At 39.5% G+C, this 25,320-nt stretch overlaps 1 protein-coding gene across 2 annotated transcripts in view; it reads left to right on the top strand.

The window, feature by feature from the left end:
• Positions 1-1,670: 1,670 nt before the first annotated feature.
• The window catches only part of ntrk1 (neurotrophic tyrosine kinase, receptor, type 1), a 52,668-nt gene continuing 29,018 nt past the window's right edge, over positions 1,671-25,320 (top strand). Inside the window, exons 1-7 of one of the 2 annotated variants that reach the window (XM_034697656.1) lie at positions 1,671-2,281; positions 10,070-10,144; positions 12,473-12,544; positions 16,284-16,352; positions 17,643-17,797; positions 18,692-18,837; positions 21,425-21,563. In XM_034697656.1, the coding sequence (XP_034553547.1) occupies positions 2,085-2,281; positions 10,070-10,144; positions 12,473-12,544; positions 16,284-16,352; positions 17,643-17,797; positions 18,692-18,837; positions 21,425-21,563 (853 nt within the window). In that variant the 5' untranslated portion in view covers positions 1,671-2,084. Of the gene's footprint in view, positions 2,282-10,069; positions 10,145-11,630; positions 11,703-12,472; positions 12,545-16,283; positions 16,353-17,642; positions 17,798-18,691; positions 18,838-21,424; positions 21,564-25,320 lie in introns of those variants that run through there. The other variant, XM_034697655.1, reaches the window with a different exon arrangement.

Here is a 25,320-nt window from a genome sequence, read left to right as displayed (position 1 = left end):
TTTTAAACACATTTTTAACATTTTTATTACTGTAGGCTGGAAATGCGTGTCATATGTTGTGTCCAAGCTATAGAGCAGCCACTAGCTGGGGCTGTAGTTCAACAGCTACTGCTGTAATGCTATACTGATCTACTAGTTTGATGTAAACCTCCACAAGATTGACAGTTTTAGCACGGCATGGTTTGGCGTATTTTGGACGTTAACCTCCAAGGAGGACCAAAGGCTGGTGGTGCTAGTTCTGCTTATGTTAGCCACACCCATGCAAACCAATGTGACATTGTTGAACCCTCCTGTTATGTTTGTTTCTTAGGGACAGCAATAATGTTCCTGGGTCAACTTGACCCGGGGGATGTTTAATTATCCAAAAGTGTCAGAACCCCAAAACATCCCAATACATATGTTTTATGAGTGTGTGTGTGTGTGTGTGTGTGTGTTTGTGACTGGGGTGAAATATGTCACACAGTTGCAAAGAAACATTTAGTATTTGACACTTCTGACCCCGTTTAGCCTCCAATTTGGCTGCCAGGTCAAATTGACCCCCAAACAGTTTCTATGTAATGTAATCATGCAGGGGGGATTGCAAATATGTGTAATGAACCATTTTCATTTTATATGTTGATAACACCAATTAAGCACAGCAGAAGAAGTTTCATAGCGACAAAATACTTTTAACTTTTTTTTTTAAATGGGTCAATTTGACCCGCACCATAACAGGGGGGTTAACTGCAGACTTTGTGATCCTGATTAGCTGTGTCAAATAAATTGTGCTCCATTTTGACTGTTTTCAGAGGTTTTTTTCTTGCATTTAGACTTATCAGGTAGGCAGAATTTAAAGTTCAGTTTAAACTCAACTCAAATCAACTCAAACTTTATATATAGAGCACGTTTAAAACAACCGGGGTTCACCAAAGTGCTGTACAGATCAAAAAGCAGCACAAATCACAAACATAACATACAATACAATACTAAAATGAAATACTAAGATACATAAACACAGTACAAATATATAATAAAATAAGATAAAATAAAATAAATTAAAATTTAATTAAAATTATGCCAGATGTCCACTCAACCTTGATTTGGAACATCCCTAGTTGAAGTTTTTTTATACAATGGAACATCATTTAGTCTTCTATTCAAGCCTCAACACACCACACCTTGGGACCAGGAATTGACCTGCATCCATTGTAACAGGATCTGTATGCTCTGTACATTGGGAGCCTGCCATGCCAACTTAGGTAAACCAGCACCACCTTATTTCATGTCATGTCTTGCCTTTGATTTTTCTGAGAATTATAACACCTGATATAAAGAAAAGTGGACTGTATTGGGCTTAAAGCTCTGAATATTCTCCAGTGGTGAGAAACAATGAACTGAGAAAGTCAGTGCCCCACTTTCATTTCCTTTTATTAAACCTGCTGTAAAGTTCAGGCTGTCGAAGCATGGCTTATTGCACGTACGTCTCTGCGTCCCCCAATACTTTCCTACTGCCATGAAATTCCTCTCTGACCTCCTAAGTCTCGACAATCGGGAACCTTCCAAAAATCAATTCCTCCAGAGCAGAGGTCCATCCATCAATGCACACACTTTGATGTTACTACTGTAGTGCATTTATGAGAGCGTTCCCGCACATGTCCAGGCACCCATGAGCCCTGACTTCTTGGCTCTGTTGCATCCAAGCTGTTGGCAGAACAGGGAGCAGATGAGATATCTATCACCATCTCCTCCTTCTCATCATCATCAACACACACCCTTCACCCCATCCCCTCCCTCTTCCCCCATCGGAGGTGTCTGGTGACTCTAGCCCCTGTTATCTTGCCCCTCCCTTCATCGTGGAGGAAAGGAGGAGAGAGAGAGAGAGGCTGCAGCCCACTACCACCATGTCCCCAGAGGCCTCTTGCCTGCCTGCCTGCCTGCCTGCCTGCTCCTCCTGCTGCTCAGTACAGCTGTGCCTCAGCACCAGACTCTGACACCAGCTGGGATCTCAACCCTGCCAGAGGATCCACGAGCAGAGCCTCTCTTCATTAGGTGAACTACACTGACACTCAACTCCAACTACAGCTGCCAAAAAAGACTCTTCAAGCATGGCTGTGGCACCCCGGGCCCTGGGGCTTATGCTGCCCCTGGTGCTCGCCCTGCTCAGCCTTGCACCAGCGCCAGCATTGGGAGGCTGCCCGTCGGCTTGCCGATGCTCTTTTGCCATGCTGCAGTGCCTGGAGCTCGATGGAATCACCAGCATCCCGGCGCTGGCACCGCAAGAGAGTGAGAATGTGACGGAGATGTGAGTATGAGAGGGACACCTGCTCTGCATGCGCTCCTTAAAGAGCTGAAGTGTAATAAAAACCTTGAGGTTGATGGTTCACTGAGCTTGTGTTTTTTAAGTGTATCACTCTTTGTTGATGTTGAATCACTTTGGATTGTCTCAATGGCAGAATTTTGATTTTCATTGGGACTATTTGTTATTGGAAGCAAGTTTGATCTTTGAGTTTTGTGGAAAGAAAATAATCATCACATATTTTTTCTCAGATAGTTAAGAGGAGTCTGTTAAGTTAGTCTGGGAGTTAAAATATAGAAATTATACTGCAAGCAATGATTTGATTGAGCAATGCAGAAGCAAAAGTCTTGGTTCGATACATTTGGAGTCGATGCATTGACCAAATCACTCCAAGTTGTAGAGCAAAGTTGTTTTCCTTTGAATTAGGACAACAGGTGCTTTGCTGCATGTTTTTGGTGACAGGTGTCCATTTGTCCACATTGTAGTGCGGATAAACCTTTGCTTGGTGTCATCACTTCCCACAGTTTGGTTGTTATTTTCTCTCTTTTCACACCATGAAGAAACTTTGTTCTTAACAATGCGATCGTCCACTCTCGTACTCTCGTTCGACCTCAGGGTGAGCCAGCTACAGATGCTGCTTGCTGCGAAGTAAGTCTGCTGTTATTGGAGACTCATCAGCCTGACAGTAATTTGGTCACTTTGGTCACTGGAAATCAATTTTGGAGTGCTGCTGAAAAAAATCTGGCAGAGAGTGATTGGAAGTGGTGTCCAATAATATAATGTTCCTCAAAGTCTGGCTTCATGGTCTTTGGATGACATCAGCGGCTGTGACTCTTGTAGTGTTGTGGAAAACCAACTCAAGTGTTGTTGTTTTTTATGCAATACAAACTCTATTTACATGTTTCTGAAGTCCAGGTCTGAATCTTAAGTCTTTGAAACAGTTTAAAATCCAGAATATAACATTATTGTTGTCCAGTGAGACTAAAAATGTAGATGCAGATGAGGGTTATGTAGCTCCCGGGTTTATCTTACTGTTCAAGAAGTCTCTGTTTGCAATGTATTTTATCTGAAACGTAGGTCTTACTACATGCGTGCTGTTTACATCTTTTACAATATGCTTCTGTGACGCTCCTGGAAACTTGGATTAAAATGTTTTTCTTCAAAACATCAGATTTCTGCTTCTAATTAAAGTTAATGAACACAAGAAGGCTATTCATGTCCAATTTAATAATGATTAACAATGAAATAATTCGACGACCAAACAGTTCTGCTTTTTTGTGGACTTCGAAATCCACTATTTACACTGTGGGAGGGCTGAAGTACTACTGAGGCCAGCAGTGTAACTGCCTAGCCTTCTATTGTAGAAATCCTTCCGGTTTGTTTTTTTTGGGGGGTGTTACTGTGCAGACCATTGACTGTGCACAGAATGAACAACATGATTTGAAGACAAAGAAATACCTCAATAGGTGGTGCCATATTGTGCTGGTGCAGCCAAGGTATTCACAAAGCAACCGAGTAGGTAGTCAAGGGACTTACGTCATACTCCCTACCGCTAACACACATTTAACTTACAGGTAAAACATCAAGACGTCCTTGCTGGTTACAGTCCACAGCAGAATGATTCTTGTGTTGATTTGAAGCAGACACTTGTGGTTATGGGAAGTTCAATGACTCCTGTGTTAAAGTTTGTTACGTCTTCTTTCCACATACCTCCTTTACTATTTTAATCCAGTACTGAACGCTGCAGGAGCTGCATTTGTCAACAGAGCAGTTAATCAATCATCTACACTACCAGTCAAAAGTTTGGAAACACCTTCTCATTCAAAGTTTTTTATTTATTTTAATTATTTTAAACACTGTAGATTAATACTGAAGGCATCAAAACTATGAAAGAACATATATGGAATTATTGAATGAACAAAAAAGTGTTAAACAAAGCAGAATATGTTTTATATTTTAGATTCTGTAAAGTAGCCCCCTTTTTCCTTCATGACAGCTTTGCACACTCTCAGTATTCTCTCAGTCTACTTCATGAAGTGGTCTCCTGGAATGGTTTCTAATTAACATGAGCCTTGTCAAGAGTTCATTTGTAGAATGACTTGCCTTCTTAATGTGTTTGAGACCATCAGTTGTGTTGTTCAGAGGTAGGGTTAGTACACAATGGATAGCCCTATTTGACTACTGTTGTAATCCATATTATGGCAAAATCAGATTATGTCATAGTTTTGATGTCTTCAGTATTAATCTACAATGTTGAAAATAATTAGAACAAATAAAAAGCATTGAATGAGAAGGTGTGTCCAAACTTTCGACTGGTAGTTTATGTAAAATCAAATAATTAATTAGTACTAAACTTCTCATAAAAATGAACAGTTGGACATAAATCAGCATGATAAGAACTAACTATAATGTTGGAGGAAAGTTTATATGGCATGTATTTTAATTTTAGAGTTTGACTTCTGTTCCATTTGTTAACATGAGGGAGGTAAGGTTTATGACCTATTCTGTAGCCAGTCAGCAGGAGGAGCTCTAAATCTTATGGCTTCACAGTCAGTGAGCATTTGTAGCGTCCATTTTAATACACTGTCCACTGATACCCATTCACACCAGAGACAAGCTACCCAACTCTGCTGCTCCACTTGCTGAGTCTTTTCAATAAAAACCACACTCTACAAGAATTATTTCCTTCATAGTCACCATTGTTTGCTTTAAATGCATGATTTTGAAATAATGAGGGAGAAAAGTTGGTAAATAGTGCTTCTGCCAGCCTGATCCCAGAATGCTTTGCGCAGGGAAGCATACAGTTACAGTACACAACCACAGGGAGCACATTTCTGAGACATTCTGCCATGCATGCAGTTGATCAACACTACACAATATCATTTGAGGAACAGGTTTGATTGTTACACGGTATGAAGGTTATCAAATCATATCTCTATGTACATGCACCATGCTTTTAGTCCTCCTGTGGGACTCGCATGTCAGAGACACAGGTGGCTTCTGGGAATAACTTTTTCAATTTGGAAGTCTCAAATGTAAATTAGGTTTCTGATGATCGCTGACCTGCGTGTACCTCTGAGGTTGTTCTGACCTAATTCATGTGCCCTCCCTGTGGTTTCACTGGTATTCAAGGAATGAAACAGAAAGGATGGCTGGTATCTTCCATCTTTGCTGTGGTATGAAGGCTACTTCATTTACAGCCATACTTGTCAGACTTTGGATTATAACACTTTTATGGAGAGGCAAACCCTGGGGGGAAGTGTTTGAATAAAACCCACCTAATTCTTTGCTGAGTTGAAGTCAGACTTCTCGCTCAGCTGCAGCACGTCGGTAGCAGATGACTGTTATTTAAGGCTGGCTTTTTGAAACTTTGCATGGAAAAAGAAGTAGAAACTGACCACCTGTGATTTAAAGAGGGCTGCTGTATTATTATGCAACCCACCATCAGTTCTAACATGGAAAAGTAAATGTCACTCTCCGCACCACCATGCTGTTCTCTCTTTGTTCCTGGCCCTGAATCTGAGCAATTAGCACTTGTTAAGAGGGAGCTGCATTTGTTCAAATGCTATTTCAGTGGAGCAAGTCAATTTACTGCTGCTTTCCTGCCTTTATTCACCTATACCCACCGCTTTCTCTTCCTCTCTCTCTCTCTCTTTCTCCTCCTCTCTCTCTCCCTCTTACCTCGGAGGTATTTCCTTGTACCTGCAGCTTGACATGTTTCGTAGAGCTCAGGGTGAGGCTCGACATTCTCTCCAAACTGTTCAATCGATAAGTGAGCGGGCCTTTCTCTGCCCCTGTGTACCGTGCTGCTCTACATGCCAGCAAACAATAACACTCTGCCGTATTGGCCGTGCGAGGAAATACAGCAGCAAACAAGGGGCCATTAACCGTGGAACAGGGCCCGAAATTCATCATATGCCGAGTTATAAATTCAATTTTGTGAATTGCCAGTCAATGCCCCCACCCGGGGAACAATAGATGATATACAACCCACTTGGTTCAATCCAATAAGTAAGGGCGATGGGTGATCCTGGGCCCACCTGCCTTGTAATCACATTATTGCTGTGTGGGTCAATCAGACATGAATAAAAAGGTTTGTGTGCTGCAGCTGACAAACAGAGGAGTGGATGTTTGAAACAATGCCACATGCTGAAAGAGGCTGTCACCAAATAGAAAATACTGCAGGTATTTTTTGACATAGACACACTGCACTGTGGTATCACTGAAATAAATCTGCATGCACATAAACCTGTATGATAGAGATCTCAGCCTATGCAGTGTCAATCATCCGTCAGTCCATCCATCTGTGTGTATTCCATACTCTGTTTAAGATTAACTTTCAGCTGTCTACATTTTCTGATCAGAAAACATTCCATGAAAATCTGAGTTACTGTAAAATTCTCTGTAATTAAGAATAGCAGTCTACCAGGAGCCTCAGTTGATGGATTTTTCCAATGAAAATGACCCACAGAAACCATTAAAAAGCTGTACTCCTAATGTAGCCTCTTACATGACCCCTCAGAAAACCTAATCGGGTTTCCGTTGTCTGTTGTGTTTGCTTTTTTTTGTGTATGCTTTAAAAGCACACACTCAACACATTGAAGAAATGTCTCTATCGCCTGTATTTAAAGTCCCTTAAGCTCAATTAGACATTCTTTCTCTCATGTGTGATCTATGTTAGTCATGGAAACGTTTTTCAACCTCATTTCACTCTTGAGTGTCATTTGAGGGGCTGAATTGGAAATGCATATGAATACACTATATATGTTTCACTCCCCTGCCTCATAGCTACTGTGGGAGTGCACAGGGTGATTTTTTGCCAACTTTCTGAAGGTCTCATATTTAGTATCTTGAGTGTGGTTTGGAAATTAAGTCTTTGTGGTTTTTTTCCTTGAATAAAGAAACCTCTTGTGTCAACATGTTGGTGAAGTTGTAAAGAGCTTTTGACTTTTTTCAATCATCACTTGAAAAATAAAATTAAAAAAAAACTGGATCATATCAATAATATAATTTAAATACATTTGAAGTACAAAACAGCATCATTAAGGGGTGAGAGTGAATTAATTGGCTGATAAATTAGTGAGCGACAGGTTGGTTGGTTGGTTGGCTGGTGAGTGAGTTGTCAGTTGGTTAGTTGGTTGGTCTGTAATTAATTGGTGAGAGGGTGAAGGAGCAGTCAAGCGACAAGTAGATTGGTTGGGGGGCTCAAGGAAAAAGGGTAACGCAAAAAATATAAATGTTTGCTTTTCATCTTTTCAATACAGTCACAAATCACACAGCTGTGGCAACAAATCTCTTCAAAATGTACATTAACTGAGAGAAAAGAAAGGAGACCCATCCGCCATCCCGCCCAAAACCCACAGACTTGACTGTGTTCATTATTAAAGAGCATATAGTGCGATTACAACAGCTGCAAATCAAAATCTTGGATATCAAGACTATCAAAAAAGGCACAAACAGACAGGTCGCACAAAGAACTCAGCAGAAGCTTTTAAAACCCAGTGAGTGAGTGAGTTGGTTTGTTGGTTGAGTAATTGGTGAGTGAGTGAAGGAGCAAGCGACAAGTAGGTTGGTTGGTGAGTGAGTGAAGGTCAAGTCAAGTCAAGTCAACTTTATTTATAAAGCATTTTAAAACGACCACAGCCGGAACAAAGTGCTGTACATAAATAGACAAACAACGCAGGCATAAAAACAATTAAAACACAGGATAATAAAACAATAAAAACAATAAATAAAAACAAACCATAAAACACTAAAACAGGAGCAGAGTCTCATGCAGGGTTGAAAGCCAAGGAATAAAAATGGGTTTTAAGATGAGTTTTAAAAATAGACAGTGAGCAGGCTTGTCTAATGTGGAGGGGAAGCTCATTCCATAATTTTGGAGCAGCAACAGAAAAAGCTCTATCCCCTCTCAGCTTCCGTTTTGTTGAAAGGTTAGTTGGTTGGTTGGTCTGTAATTAATTGGTGAGTGAATGAGTGAAGGAGCAAGTAGGTTGGTTGGTGAGTGAGTTGGTTGGTTGGTTGGTTGGTTGATTAATTGGTGAGTGAGTGAGTTGGTTTGATGGATGCTTGGCTGATTTAAAATACATCTTCCTGTTGTGGTCACTCAAAGGTGCACTTGTGAAAATACAGTTTTTTTTATTGTGTACATCAGGTTTACATTTTTTCAGAACGGAAGGCTTTCCCAGGGATATGATTATGTTTTTAGAGACGACTGAAGACCCTTGAATTCAGAACATCCTTCACGATTTGTACTGTGTCAATGAAGTGTCCTCTTGAGTTAAATTGACAACATATACGTATACGTAGCACAGAGAGGCAAGTGGGGCAGAGAATAGGTCGGACAGATTGCTCTTGCAGGATCCTTGGTAGGTCCGATCCGGCCGACTATTCAAACATCTCATGAAAAGAGCTCGCTGTCCTTGTATTGAGTGCTGAATTGATCTGCAGCTCACTAATAATTCTGAGGTAAGCTGCGTCTGGAAAATACTTTCCCATCAGCCTCGTCTACCAAGCATCTTTTTTTCCACATGAGCAGTGGATTAAGCTCTTATATGAGCTTTGCGGTTTGTGGGTCCACAGACCTTCTCGGCTGGCTTTGTTATGTGTTGTTAGTTTGTTTAGGAAGATGTCAAGAAGGTCAGACACATCATAGTGGGAGTGAATATGGATGCTACTGTCCCTTTATCTAAATTGCAACAAATAAACCCCTATTCAGCCTCTTCTTTTGCCTTTAGTGCTCAATGTTAACCGCCATTCCCAGAAGACAGCCGTTTCTCTTAGTTTTCACTTTCCTGCATTGCAGTTTTGTACCAACAAACATAATGTACGAAATATGTACACGTGTTTACAGTTACTTCCTATTTCAACAAATTGTACTTGTTGACTTTAAATTGTTATTTCCCCATTCAGTGTCTTATGTTTTGCTTATGTAACTGCTATTTTTTCAGAGGAAAATGTAAAGTGTAAGCAAAGAACATTAAAACCGTCAGTACAGTCCACAAAGAGAGTCTGTAGGGTTTACCACCTGTATGTGTTGGGCCAAACCAACACAAGGTTATCTGAAAAGACTGTTAAAAGTGTGCTTAGTATAACTCTAATGACATCTACTTATTTTAGCACACTCTTTCTTTGTTAACTCAAGAACAAAAGTGAACTAAGAGTAACTAAGGGGAGTATTTATGAGTGAATTATGATCTTTATTCAAACCAGGTTTGTTGATTTGGTGCCTAAATATAACCAAGCAGCATCCTGCCTATCCCTAAGCACACTCACATCCTTTCACTATGTTAAACACAAATTCGTTGTTTATATTATTGACAAAAAAAAGCCCTAAATATAATAGCAGTGACTAATTGGTGTGATTGGTAACTACAGCAACAAAGGTCAAATTCTTATCAAAAGCAATAACAAAATATAAAACAAAAAAGGTAAGACTTGTCAACATAAGGGCACGAGTGGAAAAGTGGCGAGGCGTTTGTTTGCTATGTTGGAAAATTGAACAATTTCATGGCTTGTAAGTCCTGTCATCCATCCAGCTTGAACCATGATAAACAAAAATAATTATAAACTCCTCTTCTTTGTTATTCTGTTTGTGCCCGGTCAAGGTAATCATGTACTTGTTTTTGTCATTTCCACGTGTTTTGTATCTTTTCCATTTATTTCCTTTTTATTTTCATCAGCATGAGCTTGGTTGGTTCATCACAACAAAAGGCTGAGGGTCACGGCAAGATATGTTTACCTTCAACTTTTCTCTCTCTGTCTTTCTTTCTTCTTTCTCCTTTTATTTACCAGCTACATAGAAAACCAAGCGGGCCTGGAGAACATAACAGAAATTGATCTTGTTAACTACAGAGAACTGAAGAACCTGTAAGTAATGCTTATGTCTTACAACTCTGATAATGTACTGTATGAAATGTATAGCCACTTATTGAGGATCACAAGCTTCCTTCTTTGAATTGTTTCACTCCACTTAGTTTTGTTTTTTTTGTCCTGTAAGAAGAATACCGTCAATTAAAATGCTTCAAGTTTGTTCATAATCCCACACTTAGCGAGCTTCGCTGATGGAGCTTTTCACTCACATACAATGCTAACAAGGCAGAAAAGCACTTTTGAAACAATGTATTTATGATTTCAAGCTGAGGTGGATGAAAGTAGGCTTCCCATTTTGAGATCTGACAACTTTGCTGGTAGATTCTGTTTTCAGCTCCTGCTAACAAGCTAATCAAGCTATAATAGTTGCTGTCTTTTTCTATGTTTAAAAATAGCACTTAATCCTTTCTACTTACAGACTTCTTCTAAAGCTGCATATTGCAATTAAAAAGTGACTATGACAGTAAAGTAAAAACGTTATCAGATTATTCCCAGAGGAAAATTTTACTGCTAAAAGCTTTCTCTTCTAAGTATCTGGAGACAAAATTGAGATTCTCACTTCAGCCTCATTCAAGTTTCAAATTGTTCTCATTCGTTTCTCATTCGTTTCTCCTAAAATTCACCAGGAGAAATAGTTGAGACCATAACATGAGTCTTATTTGAGACTTAAATGAGAGATCTCATTAATGGCTAATTTTCTTCTCTTTTTTTAAATATATTTTTGGCCTTTTGGCCTTTATTTGACAGGACAGCTGAAGAGAGACAGGGAATGTGGGGAGTAGTGAGCGGGGGAAGACATGCAGGAAATGGTCGACCGTCCGGGAATCAAACCGGCGACCCCTGCAACGAGGACTGTAGCCTCTGTATGTGGGGCGCTTAGTCCGCTAGGCCACCAGACAATTGAGAGAGCTCCCTGATTTCTCCACCTGAGCTCAAAAGGAGTCACAAAACTTGAGAAATACCTGAGAATCATTTCAGATTTCCGAGATCTCCTTTTGAACTGAAAGGGAGACTAAGCTGAGACTTTTTGCAACTTTTTTTCTGAAGGCAAGAATGAGAAACAGGAGACATAAGCTATAGTCTCATTTTGCTTTCAAACAGATCTCATTGTTGTCTAGAAGACATGAATGAAACACTTCTGAGATCTCCTCTCTAAATTTATTTTACTAAGGGTTCTTTCATGCCAACATAACCCTTATTGGTTGCTTAGTTTAAAGCTGGGGTTGGTAGTCAGATTTAGATCCACTTTTTGTTATACTGGTTAAAATTATCTTTATGTCCCGATGGCAATCAATACATAATGTGTTCTTTAAAAAGAGTGGAAAAAAGACGCTATCTACAGCTGGAGTAAACCTGGGAACACACCAACCAATCCCTGCCATCAGGAGCCAAGGACATGCTACATTCAAATTCATGCTAGTTTTCTGTGACTACCAATCCTAGCTTTAACTAGTTATAACTGTTAGAATTTTATCAACAATATTAAAATGTGTTTTTCAAGTGAAGAGTGGAGTGAGGACTTATGTTACTTTACGTGTTCTGCAGTTGCTCTGGTGTAAGTTTCCTCATATCATAGCAAAACACAGAACAGATCTAGCTACCTCCGTTAGCTTCATGTTTGGTAGCATGCAACACTGGCTTCAGAAAGAGTGCATGAAACTAAACCCTAGATGTGTTCATTGGGAAAAAAACTCTTCTAAATATTATAATCAAACTGAAAAAAAATATTCAAAGTAGTTTACTAAGCTGTCAACATTCATTGAGCTTAACAGCAGTTGAATATGTTGTTGAATACATTTCTTTTACTTGTTCATGGAAGTCTGGTTTTAGAAAGACTGAAACCAACTTGACAATATACAACACTTCAATCTCTTTAAATGCTCTAACTAATTAGCTTTTATTACTCTGCACATAGCCCTACTGTGACTCACAGAGAAATTCAAAGGTTGACATGATTAGATTTTAGCAGTCAAATCTGATTTTAGCTAACTGTCAAATCTGAGATGAGTAGGTCAGAGTTATATAAAAGAGACAAAATGTTTAATAGAGCTAACATTAATCTCGTAAAGTTAATTAATAGAAAATGTTATCATTTGAAGGATAAAAACTCAACTCTGGTTTTACCTTCTCAAGTGTGAGTACAAGCAATGTGAACATGTTGATTTGAGCATTGGGAGAGTACCTTAACTGCAGATTTTCTGGTAACAAACACAACATGACACAGCTTTTATCTACATCCAAATGATTCAGTATTTCTGAGTTTCAGTTCACTTTCTGTCTTGTTATTTTTTTCCAATGTTTATTGTGCTTTCTCCCCCTCTCCAGCACGGTCACATCATGTAAGCTGAGGCTCATCTCCGCCAATGCCTTCCAACACAACCCCAAGCTGCAGTATGTGTAAGTGTCCTTGTCGATACAAAAGGATTGTCTTGCCTCGTGTCATGTTTTGACCTGTGTGTCGGTCAGCCTATTTGTCAGTGTCACTCAGAGCTCAGATGGCCATTTACTACTACAGCACGTGTCACTTGAAGGCTTCATTTCCCCAAAATCACAGTGACTCAGTTCCTCTGTTCGAGCAGGTGTATTACTCACTCACAGATCTGGTTAGTGTGTGAGCTAATGCAAGACACTAACAACACAAATTACCTTTCTTACAGTAAATCTTCTTGGCAGATAATGAGCGTATAGGTACAGAGTTGTTCAAAATATTGAGTTGTTTAGAATCAAACTGTAATCACAGCCGGTTTGGACTCATAAGAATCATAGAGTATTGGTCGAGGTTTTTCTTCTTTGACTATTATCTGCTATTATTCTGACGTGTTTTTACAGCTGTAGTCATAAATTGAATAGATTTGGGTTATGGGCTTCTTACTCAAACAAAACAAGCAATTTATAGACACCCCTCAATGCTCATGGATATCTCAATGAGCCATTTTTGTGTTTTTTTTTAAGATATATAATGTGAAAAATAGTGAAAGATTCATGTAAGAATGCTAATCAGTAGATTAGTCAACGGGCTTTCCCCCATTTCTGTCTCAAAAGTCTGTTCAACAAGGATCACTCCGTTTTTCATCATCATCTAAATAGTGGATAGATTGCAATCTTTACACTTATTTTAAGTGATTAAAAGTTAAGCCATGTTGATATTAAGTTGTGCAATTTACATAAACAGTTTAGCCCAACAGTTAATAATAATAATCCTGTGAAGACTGATCAAGTGGAAGCATTGAATCTCTCTATTCATCAGCAGCAGACCCTTATCGCCACCATCTTGTCCTCATCGTTTTACTGACCATGTGCGACATGCCCGATGTTGTTTATCTGGGACGGTTTGAGGATCAGATATAGGGGGGTTGGCAGAAGTGATAGTAGGCGGGATGAGCTCGAGAAATTGGAGAAGACATCCACCAGTCACCTTTTACTCGCTCACTTTGGCGGATTATCGACAACTGATGCATAATAAATACACTCCACTAAGGGTCCATTATCACTTAATCAATATTTCACTGTGGAGAGAGAGAGGGTGGGCCAAGCTTTGGGGGAGAGTAGGGGCTTCTGTGTGACAGATGTGTATCTGAGATTAAGAGGGACAGACTATAACCAAACCAAATAGAGGACATTGCTTCCTCTTCTCTCCATTTGCTATTTTCTTTATCCACAATCCTTCCTGAACTCAACTGTATCATAAAATTACCGTCAGTTTTTCAAGATGGCTGGAGGAAAAAGGAGCTGCAGTTCCCGATTTTTCTCCCTCCCCCTGTGGACCCGGTCAGGAATCGAGCTGGTAATGGATAAGCCCCAATGGCTAACCCATCTGACATGAACTTTTGGGAGCAAGGAAAACAAATAATTGAACCCTTGGCCCTGCCAGAGTGAATATGTATTGGCTTCCATGTGTGTGCTCCCCAGTGTGGCTTTCTGTCATCTTCTGAGGGAGGTTTTCATTTACAGTCTGGTTTCTTGGCTGTCTGAGGATCATTTGAGAGCCCCTGTGATGATATTTCAGTGGCCTTAGAGGACTGTCAGAGATATGCACTATTCATCTATCACAGGAGTTTGATTGACTGACACATGACCTTTTTCAGATGTATGATTACAATGTTTACAATGTTTGTGTGTGTACATTTTTTCCCAACGTTTTGAATATTGAACAAGAATAAGAGTCTACAAGTCTATCTGTGCCGCCATTATTGGAGCTTAATGCTTATGTTAGCATGGTAAAATATGCACAATACTAAAGATAGACTTTATGTTGGGTTTAGGACTTATTTTTCATTAAAATGTCATACTGTATATATCCTGTGTGTGCAGAGTCCTACAGTCCCCCCTTCATCCTGATCAGCTTGTTGAAGCATGTAATGCTGATCGATGCTGTGCTCATGCTCTGACTGTAGTTCATCCTGAGGGTGGCATTAATATTTGCACAAAGTTTGATGTCAATCTAATCAGCGGTTGTTGAGACATTTTACCTAAATCGCAAATGTATCACTATTATCATCCAAAAGCAACCTCATGGGGGTGCTGGAGAGAATTAGGATGATCAGTAAAGGGAGAGGGATTAAGAACTGCCTTATGTTTCAAAGACTCACTGGGGGTTCTCACTGGATGTAGGAACTGAAATATAATGAGCATGAGGAGGAGGAGCGGGAACCTTGACTTGCTGCTGGCACAAATCGCAGCTGATCATGAGGTTACATCTTTAGGACAGCATGGACATCTTTAGAGGCAATGCACCAAATTTTATGTCAAGATACCTCACTTGGAAAGGTTTAATTGTGCTTCTTCAAGTTTTAAAATAAACTATTAAGTAAATTGATATTAATCAAGTTGTGAGGTAAAGATGTGTTCAAGTGATCCCAAGAAAATACTGCTTTGAATGGCAAATTCAAAAAGTGATGATAAATGTAAAACTTACAAACAGAAAGGACATATTTGGGATCCAGAACATACGGCCATAGTTCACCAAACACTGGTTGACTCAATAACGATGACTTTGTAGCTTGGCAACAGTGGAGGAGGCTTCTGTAGAACTGGCCAATTGGACTAAAGTGGGCTTGTAGGTGGGGGAAGGTGAAGGGATTTTAATGAGACAATACCTAAAGTGCAGGGATTCAGATTGAGGCTGAAATAAGGGTATGGAAAAGGCATTGCACTGAGATTAGCTATGAATTTCTTAAATTGTAAATGATGTAAAGCTACTGCAGAGGTATCAGAGGGACAGTATAAAACATGACAATGAGCATAGTACTCCATCTTTAAATCCAAATATAAACCTGCTGTTAGAAAAACTGCAAAGACAACTAAAGATGTGGGAGACTAGGAATTATGATAAAAAATGTCTGGGCATTTGTGGCCATATTTTTGAGATATGTGTGGATCACAGAGGTAGATCATTCATCTACGGACATTATTGTTGCAGCTAGTGTGACTTCATACTGTTACTCCAGATAGTGCAATGACTAAGAATAGTACAAGTCCTGCAAAAAAATTGAAAACTTTGACTCCTAAATGCAGCTCTGAGGAGTGTTTCAGTCTCATCTGGCTGAGCAGCGTTCTACCTCGAAGAAATGTTTGTGACTCTGGACTAATCACCTAATGTACTGAACACAGAGCAAACACACAGGGAGGTGTGCTGAGGGGTTTGTGAGTGTTGCTCCTGGCTGGTGAGAAATACTTGCCAAGGTAATTGATCAGAACCCATTTGGATGCATTAACGTTTTCCACTGAGAGTAATTCAAAGCAGGTAAGTATTGCTCCGAAAGTGAGCAATCAAACCACAGCGTGACTCAACTGGACAGCAGGACTAGATTACAAAATGACAAGAACAACTCAGGTTTTTCTTTCATTTAGGGAGCTTATAGTAGTTTAGATTTAAGATAAACATTCTTATATGACTACAAAACACATGCACACATCTCACTGCAACATTATTGATTCAAATATGTAGTTGTTTTTAAAAGTGTCTGATATTTGTACCAACAGGAAGGTAATTCATGTATATAGACAAAGCAGAAGTCCAGCATAAAAGCTTTCCTACACTTTAAGTTGAATTACTTTGTGTGAAATCCTGTTAAACTAAAGTACAGCAAATCAAATGTTGTTATTACTCTTTGTCCTCTCTCCTTGTATTTTTTAGGAACCTGGCATCAAACTCCCTCGAACACGTCTCCTGGAGGGTGTTTCATTTTCTACCGCTGCTCAATCTGTGAGTGACTTCAAGTTTATAATGAGAACTCTCTCAATCACTCAAATAAATGTTAAAAATCTTCAGGAGGTCAAGTTGGTTTAAAAGAGGGACATAATAAGACTGATTGGGCCCCACAGCGTCAGGAACCCCACAGAACACACCACAAAGCACCTTCCATCACTTTACTCAGTCAGTAGTCATGTTTGTTCATTCAGCAGCATAAGTTTTGGATTAAACTTACTGTTTGACATCTGTACGGGAACTTTTCCAACTGTTTGTTTGTCACAGATCTGGTTATTTCGAGTTTTGATTGATAGTGTGCTTTGGCTCATGGTATGAAAACAGCTCACATCAAATATGCTTGGCGATTGTCCAAAGGCTTCAAACTTAAATGCTTCAGGTACCACTCAAGCATGCTGTACGCTGTCCTACTGCATGTTGCTTTCTTAGGCTATTGGAGTCCAGTTAAGACCCCTGTGAGAAGTGAATGGTTTGTGTTGATTTTGGCGCCCCCTTTGGCCATAGCGGTACATCTTAAATGAAGTGAGTTAAAGCCATAGACTGTATAAATAATGGACGTAGTATCCGTGATGTCACTCATCTGTTCCTGAGAGCTGTTTTGAAGCCAGTCGTCGGCGGGAGCCATATTGGTAATGCTTAGTTCAACCTAACTTAGTGTGAGGTAAAAAGGTGGGGGTTGAGCCTCCTAGCCAACAGCTATGTGGCTGGGAAGTCGTAATCTTAATATCTTCTGAACCGTTGCATTAGAAAAAAATTCACCCCCGTACAGTGTGTGCTGATAGAGAAATTAGCTACATAGACCAAAGCTGTTTTTGAACCAGACTGGAAACATGTTTGTTTCTGCTGCAAAGATCGTCTTTTTTGAATCGGTGTGTATGTGGTTTCTGGTGTTTCTGCAACCAGCCTCAAGCAGTTTATAACACTTCCGCATGGGCTTCATATTTTGAGACCGGAGGTTGCTGCTTGGTTACAGCTTGAAGTTTTTATACATTTGACTGTGCAGAGAAGCTGTGTGACATTTTTGCAACATCAGCAAAGAGACAAGTTACTGCTTTGTCCACAGGAGGCGCTAAAAGCAAAGTCCCTTACAGGAGCTTTAACTCTAAAATAAAAGCATGAGTCCCTGTCTGTGAGACATTAACTCATTCAATTGTTTCTCTGTAGAAATCTTATTTGCAGTGTTTGACGATGGAAGCTGAGATCTCTTCTACCTTCTTGTTCATTAAAAGGTTCTATTTTTTTATCAGCTAGCCTAAACAGCTGATTTTCTTCTTTTTTTCTCTTCAGGGTTTTAAGGGACAACCCTCTTGTTTGCTCGTGTGACCTTCACTGGCTGCAGCAGTGGCAGCACAGTGACCGAGGTGACCTGGACACTCAGATGTTGTCTTGTTTCGCCAACGATCTGGAAGTTCCTCTCAGCTCTATGGTGATAGACAACTGCAGTGAGTTTGTCTTTTGTTTTGATGTCTGGACTTCATTTTGCACTGTATTATGCTCTTTTATTTGTTATTAGTTATAAATACACACAGTAAGACGTACTGAACATTCAAAATAAGATTGAATCAAATACATTGTCTTGTAGTACATTTCATGTCCCTCCATTGCAAAATTTGATTTGCTTTTGCAAAATCACTCAGATTTCTGACCTTCATTTAGCTAAATTATGAATTTTCAACACTTAAAAGTTGTTTTCAAACTCATCTGGTGAACAATGAAGAAAGGATGATTTGTTTTTACAAGGATTTTCCAGATAGAATGGTTGGAGATGATCTTTGTAAGAATTTGAAGTAGCTAAATCAAATGTTTTTTTTGTGGTGAAAGAAATCAGACTCAAATTATTGTCCCAGTTAGGAGTATTTCTCCAAATATCAAAGCAAAAGATCTTGCAGTAAATTATGCTTGTGACACCTTTTTTGTCTTTATGATAGTACATTTATTTTGTTTGGCAGAACAAGGACAAAAATGCTTCACAAACAGAAAATTAAATTAAACAAACTAACTAAAAATAGGTGACAGATTCAAGGTCAGTGTAGATAAGGTCTCAACATTTTTTTCAGTCAGCTTGAAAGTCATGATTAAAAACAAGCATGTTAAAGCCATCAACAGGCAGGTGCAGTGAAATGCAGGGAAGAAACCGGCTCAGCATTGTTGCTTTAATTGCTCACAGTGGGAACATCTTGTTGCCAGGAAACATATGAGCGAGTTTGGGGCCCTGTTTCTCAGAAGCGCTAAAAAAAAAAGAAAAAAAGGATCAGCTCTACAGGTAGTTTTATACATCATACGACCTACCTGTGCTCTTTGCTGTGTGCTCATGCTGCCTCCTCCGCTGCTCTCAGGTCCGCCGGAAGTGAAGATCATCTCCAAACTCAGACACAAGACTCAGGAAGGAGGAAACCTGACGTTTGAGTGTATAGCGACGGGAAGTCCAACTCCTGATGTGAGATGGAGAACTGAGAATGTGGACTCTAACTTCTTTACACAGGTAGTGAAACACTTTTGGAACAAGAGTATTTTATTAGTGTCATTCAGACATCACACATGAAGCATTTTCTGGTCTTTATGTACAGTGTCAGTGTGTCCCTCCTGAAAGACAGACCCTCCTGTCTGCTTTTTTGATGTGACAATGTATGAGGATTTAAAGATGTTCATATATTGTACGGATTGTGACCCCTGAAAGCAAATTTATGTTATTAGCAAATAAAATGAAATTGAGTTAACTCTTAAAATCCAGCTACAAACAACACAATAACCCCAGGACCTTAGCTCTTTTTCTTACACTAGAACATTAAAAAAAACTACTTTCATGTTCTGCATATTTTTAAGTTTATTTATTTTAAAAGTAGGTCAACAAACTCTTATAAGAATATGATCCATCATCAGATCCAAATAAATTCAGCCTTATATTCATTAAAGCTACTGTAAGGAGTTTTTTCACTGGTAACCAAACAGACTGAATTTAAAACTGATGTCACTTACAGTCTTATTGACCTTCATGGGTCATAAAGAGATTACATTTAATATTTATGTATTATTATTATTCTTTTTTTTTTTTTTTACGTTTTTATTAGACTCAGCCAACATCACAAAACAACAATGCAGCCATCAGACTCAAAACCAGATATAAACAAGATTTTTGAAAACACCTAGTCCATAGTCAGGAAGTAAAGATATGAATAAATAGATAGTACACAATTAAAAATAAGTGAATACAAACATACAAAATAATAATAATATTAAGATTGTAATAATTAACACAAAATTATTATTGTTGTTATTGTCCTAATTGCTATTTATACAATTAGGACAATAACAACAATAATAACAAAAAGAAATCCTCACAGTAAACTTCAAAGGAAATAATAATAATTCTGTATACCCCAGATCAGCCCATCAGAGAATTAGCCAAAAAGAAATGAAGCAACAGGCGCCCACCTTATCTGGAAAAGATCAGTTTTTAACTGTAATCTTGCAGTTATACTCTCCATATAAAAAATGTCCTTCAACTTGTTCTTCCAATGTGTGACTGTGGGGGGCTGTGACCTTAACCAGGAGATTGTGATGATTTTCTTTGCAACTAAAAGCAGGACCCTCAGCAAAGCTGCATGGCCACTGTACTCCTCATCCTCTGGTAATATTCCCAGTAGGAAGCAGGAGGGTTCAAATGGCAGTTCTAAACCCAGACAGTTGTATTATTATTTTAAATGCCTGAGGCTCACCCCGAGGTAGGGCAGGTGTCAGGAGAGATTTGAAGCTAGCTGATGAAACAGGACCCCACTGTGGGACCTCATGTTGTCGATGAGTGACTGTTATTTTTTTTGTTAAACAATACAGCCTATACATGTGCAGCACAAAATCAGCAAAGAGGGAAGAGATAAGAGGATAGACAGCTTTGTTTAAGTTCCTCATAGGAGCTTTAACATTGACTTCTATTGTATTCAAAAGTTGGCTACTGAAGGAGCAATAACATAACTTTACCTACATATTTTATTATCAGTGAAAGTCTTAATGTTTCTGTCAACTTTACAAACATGAATCATCAAAAAGCAAATAAAAAGACCATAACTAACAAACTGTTTCTGATGATATAGCTTAAACTTGATGATAGTGATTGCTGTACAATGTAGATCTCAGTTGTAGTCCAAAATCTGTTGTAGAAACAAACACTAAGAGCTGAGTGCAAAGAGGATCAGGAGGTCAGAGAGTCAGGCTAACATCTTTTTCTTAATTTTATATTTGCACCTTTATTTACAGAGGAGAGGGCAGTGGATACCAGGATACCAGGCCGCCCACTATATGGCTTTTACACCTTCTATTCCTTTTATGAGTATAAGACTGAGTGATGGTCTTTTCATGGACTTTCTTGACTTTAAGAAAATGCAGAATCCAACTAATCCTGTCTTTTAACTTCTCCCTTTTTCAACTGATTCATCAGAAAATGTTGCAGCATGGCCAAAGAGATAAAAAAAAAACCTTTCCTTCTTTTCTTACTTTTAAGCTTTAAGACTTGAATTCTGTTTTTTCCAAAAGCACTGCGGCTTTTCTTCACACATTTTGTGAGGACTGAGATCTCTCTTCTATCTCCAGATCCAGGACTTCATGTTTAGAGGATAGAATTTGCTCAATAGCCTCCCCCAAAAAACGTGTAACCTCCTCCCCTCCTCTATTTGATCTCACTTTATTGATGCTTTCAACTTCAAAATGCACTTTCACTCTCACCGGCTTTTAACAGCGTCTGAGTGTTGTTGCCTGTGGCTGCTATTTGTCTGCAGGACTTTGTTGTGTGTGTGTGTGCAGAGTTTCAGAACTTTCTCTTTTATTTCATTTTAATTCACTCTTTCAGTAATTATCAGCATTTTGCTTTGTTTTCTGCCTCTCTCACTCTGCTGTAGAGCATTTTAGATCAATTGTGCTGTGATTACAGCTGTATAAATAAAGTTGGCTGTAATAATATATCGATCCACAGCATAGTAAATTGGCTCTCATTTCATCCCTCTGAACTATACCTCTAAGTGATCCATATGTAGCTGTGACAAGCCTGCATTTACCTCCTCTGCTCTTTATGTCTGCAGGAGAGAATCAACGGCTCCACACTCCACCTGGTCCTCTTCCTCACCAACGTTTCCTCACATGACAACCTGCTCAACCTAACCTGTGAGGCCGAGAACCAAGCTGGGCCCGGGGAGGAGATGGTGCAATTGGACATTGAGTGTAAGTGCCTGCAAAATAAAAAAAAAATCGCACTCTTGAAAGCTCACAGGCTCAATACAAGTCGTCGAGCTTAATGGAGGTTAGGGCGAGAGCACACTGGGGCCATTTTTCGAGTGCAGGCAGGGTGGACAGGCCGAGAAAAGGAAAATGCACTGCACTGATTTCTTCTAAATGCCCCCTCTACAAATACGAACATGTACCCACCATGCTTCTAATGGAGCTCTTTGTCATCTGCCACTCACTCAGGCGACTGGTGAGAAGTGTTAAAATCACTCGTGAAGTGCTGCAGGTATGGCTCGCCATTTAATGCAGGGATACAATGAGAGGACTAAAAGAGAGTGAAGTTTCCTCGCAGTGCTCTTAAAGAACTCCTTCACCTCATAAACTCAGTTCTTCTAAATTACAGTTGCAGCTTGACCCTAGAGGTTTGCTGTTGTTGTCTCCTTTTAGATGCATTAGTGCATCTGGAAGTTGGCGAACACCGAAAGAATGACAGCACCCAGCGGTCCCACAGAAAACAGAGTCAAATGCATTAGTGATACATTACTGAAAAAAAATACTGCCCAAACAATATCATATATCACCAACTCAGTGACACTCATTAGAAAATAAAGCCAAAAAGAGCAGGGGCGCCAATCAGCTGAAGCCAAATGCACAAGCATCAAGGGACAGATAATGAGCGTCAGGAAAATGGGGCTGATAACCCGCGCGAAGATCTGATTTGAGCCTGTGCTAATGGACTTTTCCCTCCTACTCCGGAAAACCGCTTCATCCGCAGTGATTGGCAGTCTGTAAATGCGTTAGTGCAGCTAATCTATCAACATCAGCCCCCCTGGTGGACGGACACTCGTTAACCGCTAGCCCTTTAATTACTCTTAATTACCTCCCAGAACAGTGGGTGTTTACTGTTGAGTGGCTCTCCGTGCCATTGATTCATGGCACTCATGTGGGTTCCCTCTCATAAAAGAGCCTTACTACATCGTGCTTTTTTGCAATGTCTTTTTTATGCTTGGAGTTAAAAGGCAGATTTGGAGCTTTATAAATACCCATCATTAAAGGGGTTAATATTTTGTATAGAAAGGCTCCAGAGAAGCCAGGAATCAGCCCAAAATGTCCAGTCTGCTATGAGGCTCATTAACCATAATTCTAGCCTTCTCTTTAAACCCTGCAGTGAAAGAGCTTGTACGAAGTAGCCGGGGTCGTTAATGGATGATTAGTTAAATGTGATAAATAGCACTAATTTTCACTCAGTGTAACGGACTTCAGCACGGCGAGACGGATGCCTTAGTATCCCCCTTAGCGCAGCACTTTGTGAGGATGGGTCATGGGTTAAGAGCAGCAGAATGGTCCGTGCAGCGTGAGGGGTCTCTGCTCTTGAGAGTCGTGTTCGATCTTAAACGAGGCCATTTCCTGTAACTTGGTGTCCGGTGGAGCTTCCAGGTAGCTTTTTGTGGTCAGGGGGCACAACGACAACCAGGATTCATAATTCATAGCAGGTCAGGACAGGTTTGCAGCACAGATGGAGAACATTGATTCATGGAAACTGTGAGGGGAACATATGGGGATCTTTACAGACTGTTACACATGATCAAGGTGCACATTCAGGAGGGCAATTGTGGCTTATGATGTAAATGTCAAGAGGAGGTGTATGTACACCCAGGTTAATATCCTCCTAAAATGACATCACTGGTTTGAAACTGATTTTTTATTTTTCAGCTCTAATATGTTGAAATTACCAGATGTATCACTCCATGAAGCCTTCACTCCCAAATTTTCAGGCCAAAATTTTTCATGATTTAAGACAGTCATATCTCAGCAGAGGCAGAACAGATTTATTTTTTTCAACATGCCTTTGAGACACCTATCATTATTAGATCTCACCTGGAATAAAAAAAAGTCTCTTGAAATATTTAGTTACCATCGACGAAGCCACTTTTTTAGTTTCCCACTGTTTCCAGTGTTTTTTGCTCAGCTATGTAAAGCTGCTACGGCTTCTTTGTATTTCCACATAGTCATTATTGTTGTGTGAAGTCTCTTAAAGCTATACTCCTTAAAACCAAGGCCCTACAGTTTGTGCAACAGCCAGCCTGGCTATACAGTTTTGTTCTCTACGGACAGAGCCTGGCGAGCTGGTCTTTATGCTAAGCTAGGCTAAGTTAAAGCTGCAGTAAACATCTGTTCAGAGAGAGGGTTCGAATGTCAACACTATCTCTCCCAACCAGATTTCCTCTTAGTCCCCCAACACAGATCGGCGTGTGCAGTCATGATAGTGCCAGACTCATTACCAATTAAAGGACGTAGCAGGGGCCGCCCCTTAACCAATCAGGACAGAGGATTGGAGACTAGCTATGATTGGTCCGTCATAACGGGAACAAGGGGAGTAATAACATTGCTTGATACAAAGGCATTGGAAAACACAGAGATTTTGCAATAGTCTCAAATTACTCCACTTACCAATTAATATCTACAGGCATTATGACTTTTTCTCCAAACCCAGGAGGAAAAAAGTAATGTTTTTTACACCATTCCTACCAACAGCAGCTTTAAGCTCAACAGTTGCTGATTTTGCTTAAAATGTATTTCATAGTGCTTGTTCTCTCTCTCTTGTACAGAATAAGAAATGAACCGTTTTCAAAATTAAAATCATTCTGAAATATTCTGAGAAGCGGCTCGTAGCAGTGTGCTTTTTGTTAACTATTTCAGTGTTTCTGGTGAAAACCAAATATAAAGGGGGCACTTGCTTCAGGTATTGATTGGCGTTTACTCCAAAACTTGTAAAAACTGAAACTCCAGGAAAACAGCAGAGAGCTGGGAAATCAAAAGGGTTAGCCACGAGGTGCTCATGTGCTCCGGGTAATTAGTGACATATGTTATCGTGTAAGTTTATTTATCATCTTAACCCTCCTGTTATGTTGCGGGTCAAATTGACCCATTTTAAAGCTCCAAAATCTGAAAAAAAGTGTTTTTTTCGCTATGAAACTTCTTCTGCTTGGCTTAATTAGCGTAAATAATATATAAAATGAAAATTCCTTGCCCAAGGACACTTTACCATTTGACTGCAGGAGCTGGGATCGAAGAGAGACAATCTGGCAGCCTTTAGAATACTGAGGGACAAGTGGGTACAGTAACTTCCACTACTCTATAGCCCAGGCCCTAATGTCACAGCGGATGAAAGGCTAGAGGCATTCAGAGGTTCCTTCCATTCTAGGAAATATATGCCTCCAAACCAGCTAAATGCAGCATAACAATCTGGGCAGCATGTGACAGAAGAGGTGTTGTGTTCATTTATCAACATCACTTCAATAAAAAAAAAATAAAAAAAATTTAAAATAAAATTAACAAAAATCTATGTCATGTGAAACTATTGTATCTATATTAAGGTCTTTCAAATGTACATTAAAAAAGTTTTAACGTGAATTTTTATGAAAAACGAGTGAGTTATTCTCATTGAACCATGATCTGTGAGAATTAAAGAACACCATTGCACTAAATATTGATTTAAATGGTTAGTAATGGAGTTAATAATGAGATTTAAAAAATGTTTATTGGGTTTTATTTGGGTTCTGACACTTTTGGATCATTAAATATGCCCTGGGTCAAGTTGACCCAGGAACATTATTGCTGTCCCTAAGAAAGGAACACAACAGGAGGGTTAAAGAGACAAGAACTCTCAAGACCTACAAATATTCTGAGGCTAAATGTGGGCTTTCCTAAAGTGCGCACTGACTCATAAACACCATGTTGAAATTCAAAATTT

Source organism: Notolabrus celidotus, chromosome 12 (genome assembly GCF_009762535.1).
Source record: "Notolabrus celidotus isolate fNotCel1 chromosome 12, fNotCel1.pri, whole genome shotgun sequence".
NCBI lineage: Eukaryota > Metazoa > Chordata > Actinopteri > Labriformes > Labridae > Notolabrus > Notolabrus celidotus.
This window is presented reverse-complemented; position numbering and strand designations above follow the sequence as displayed.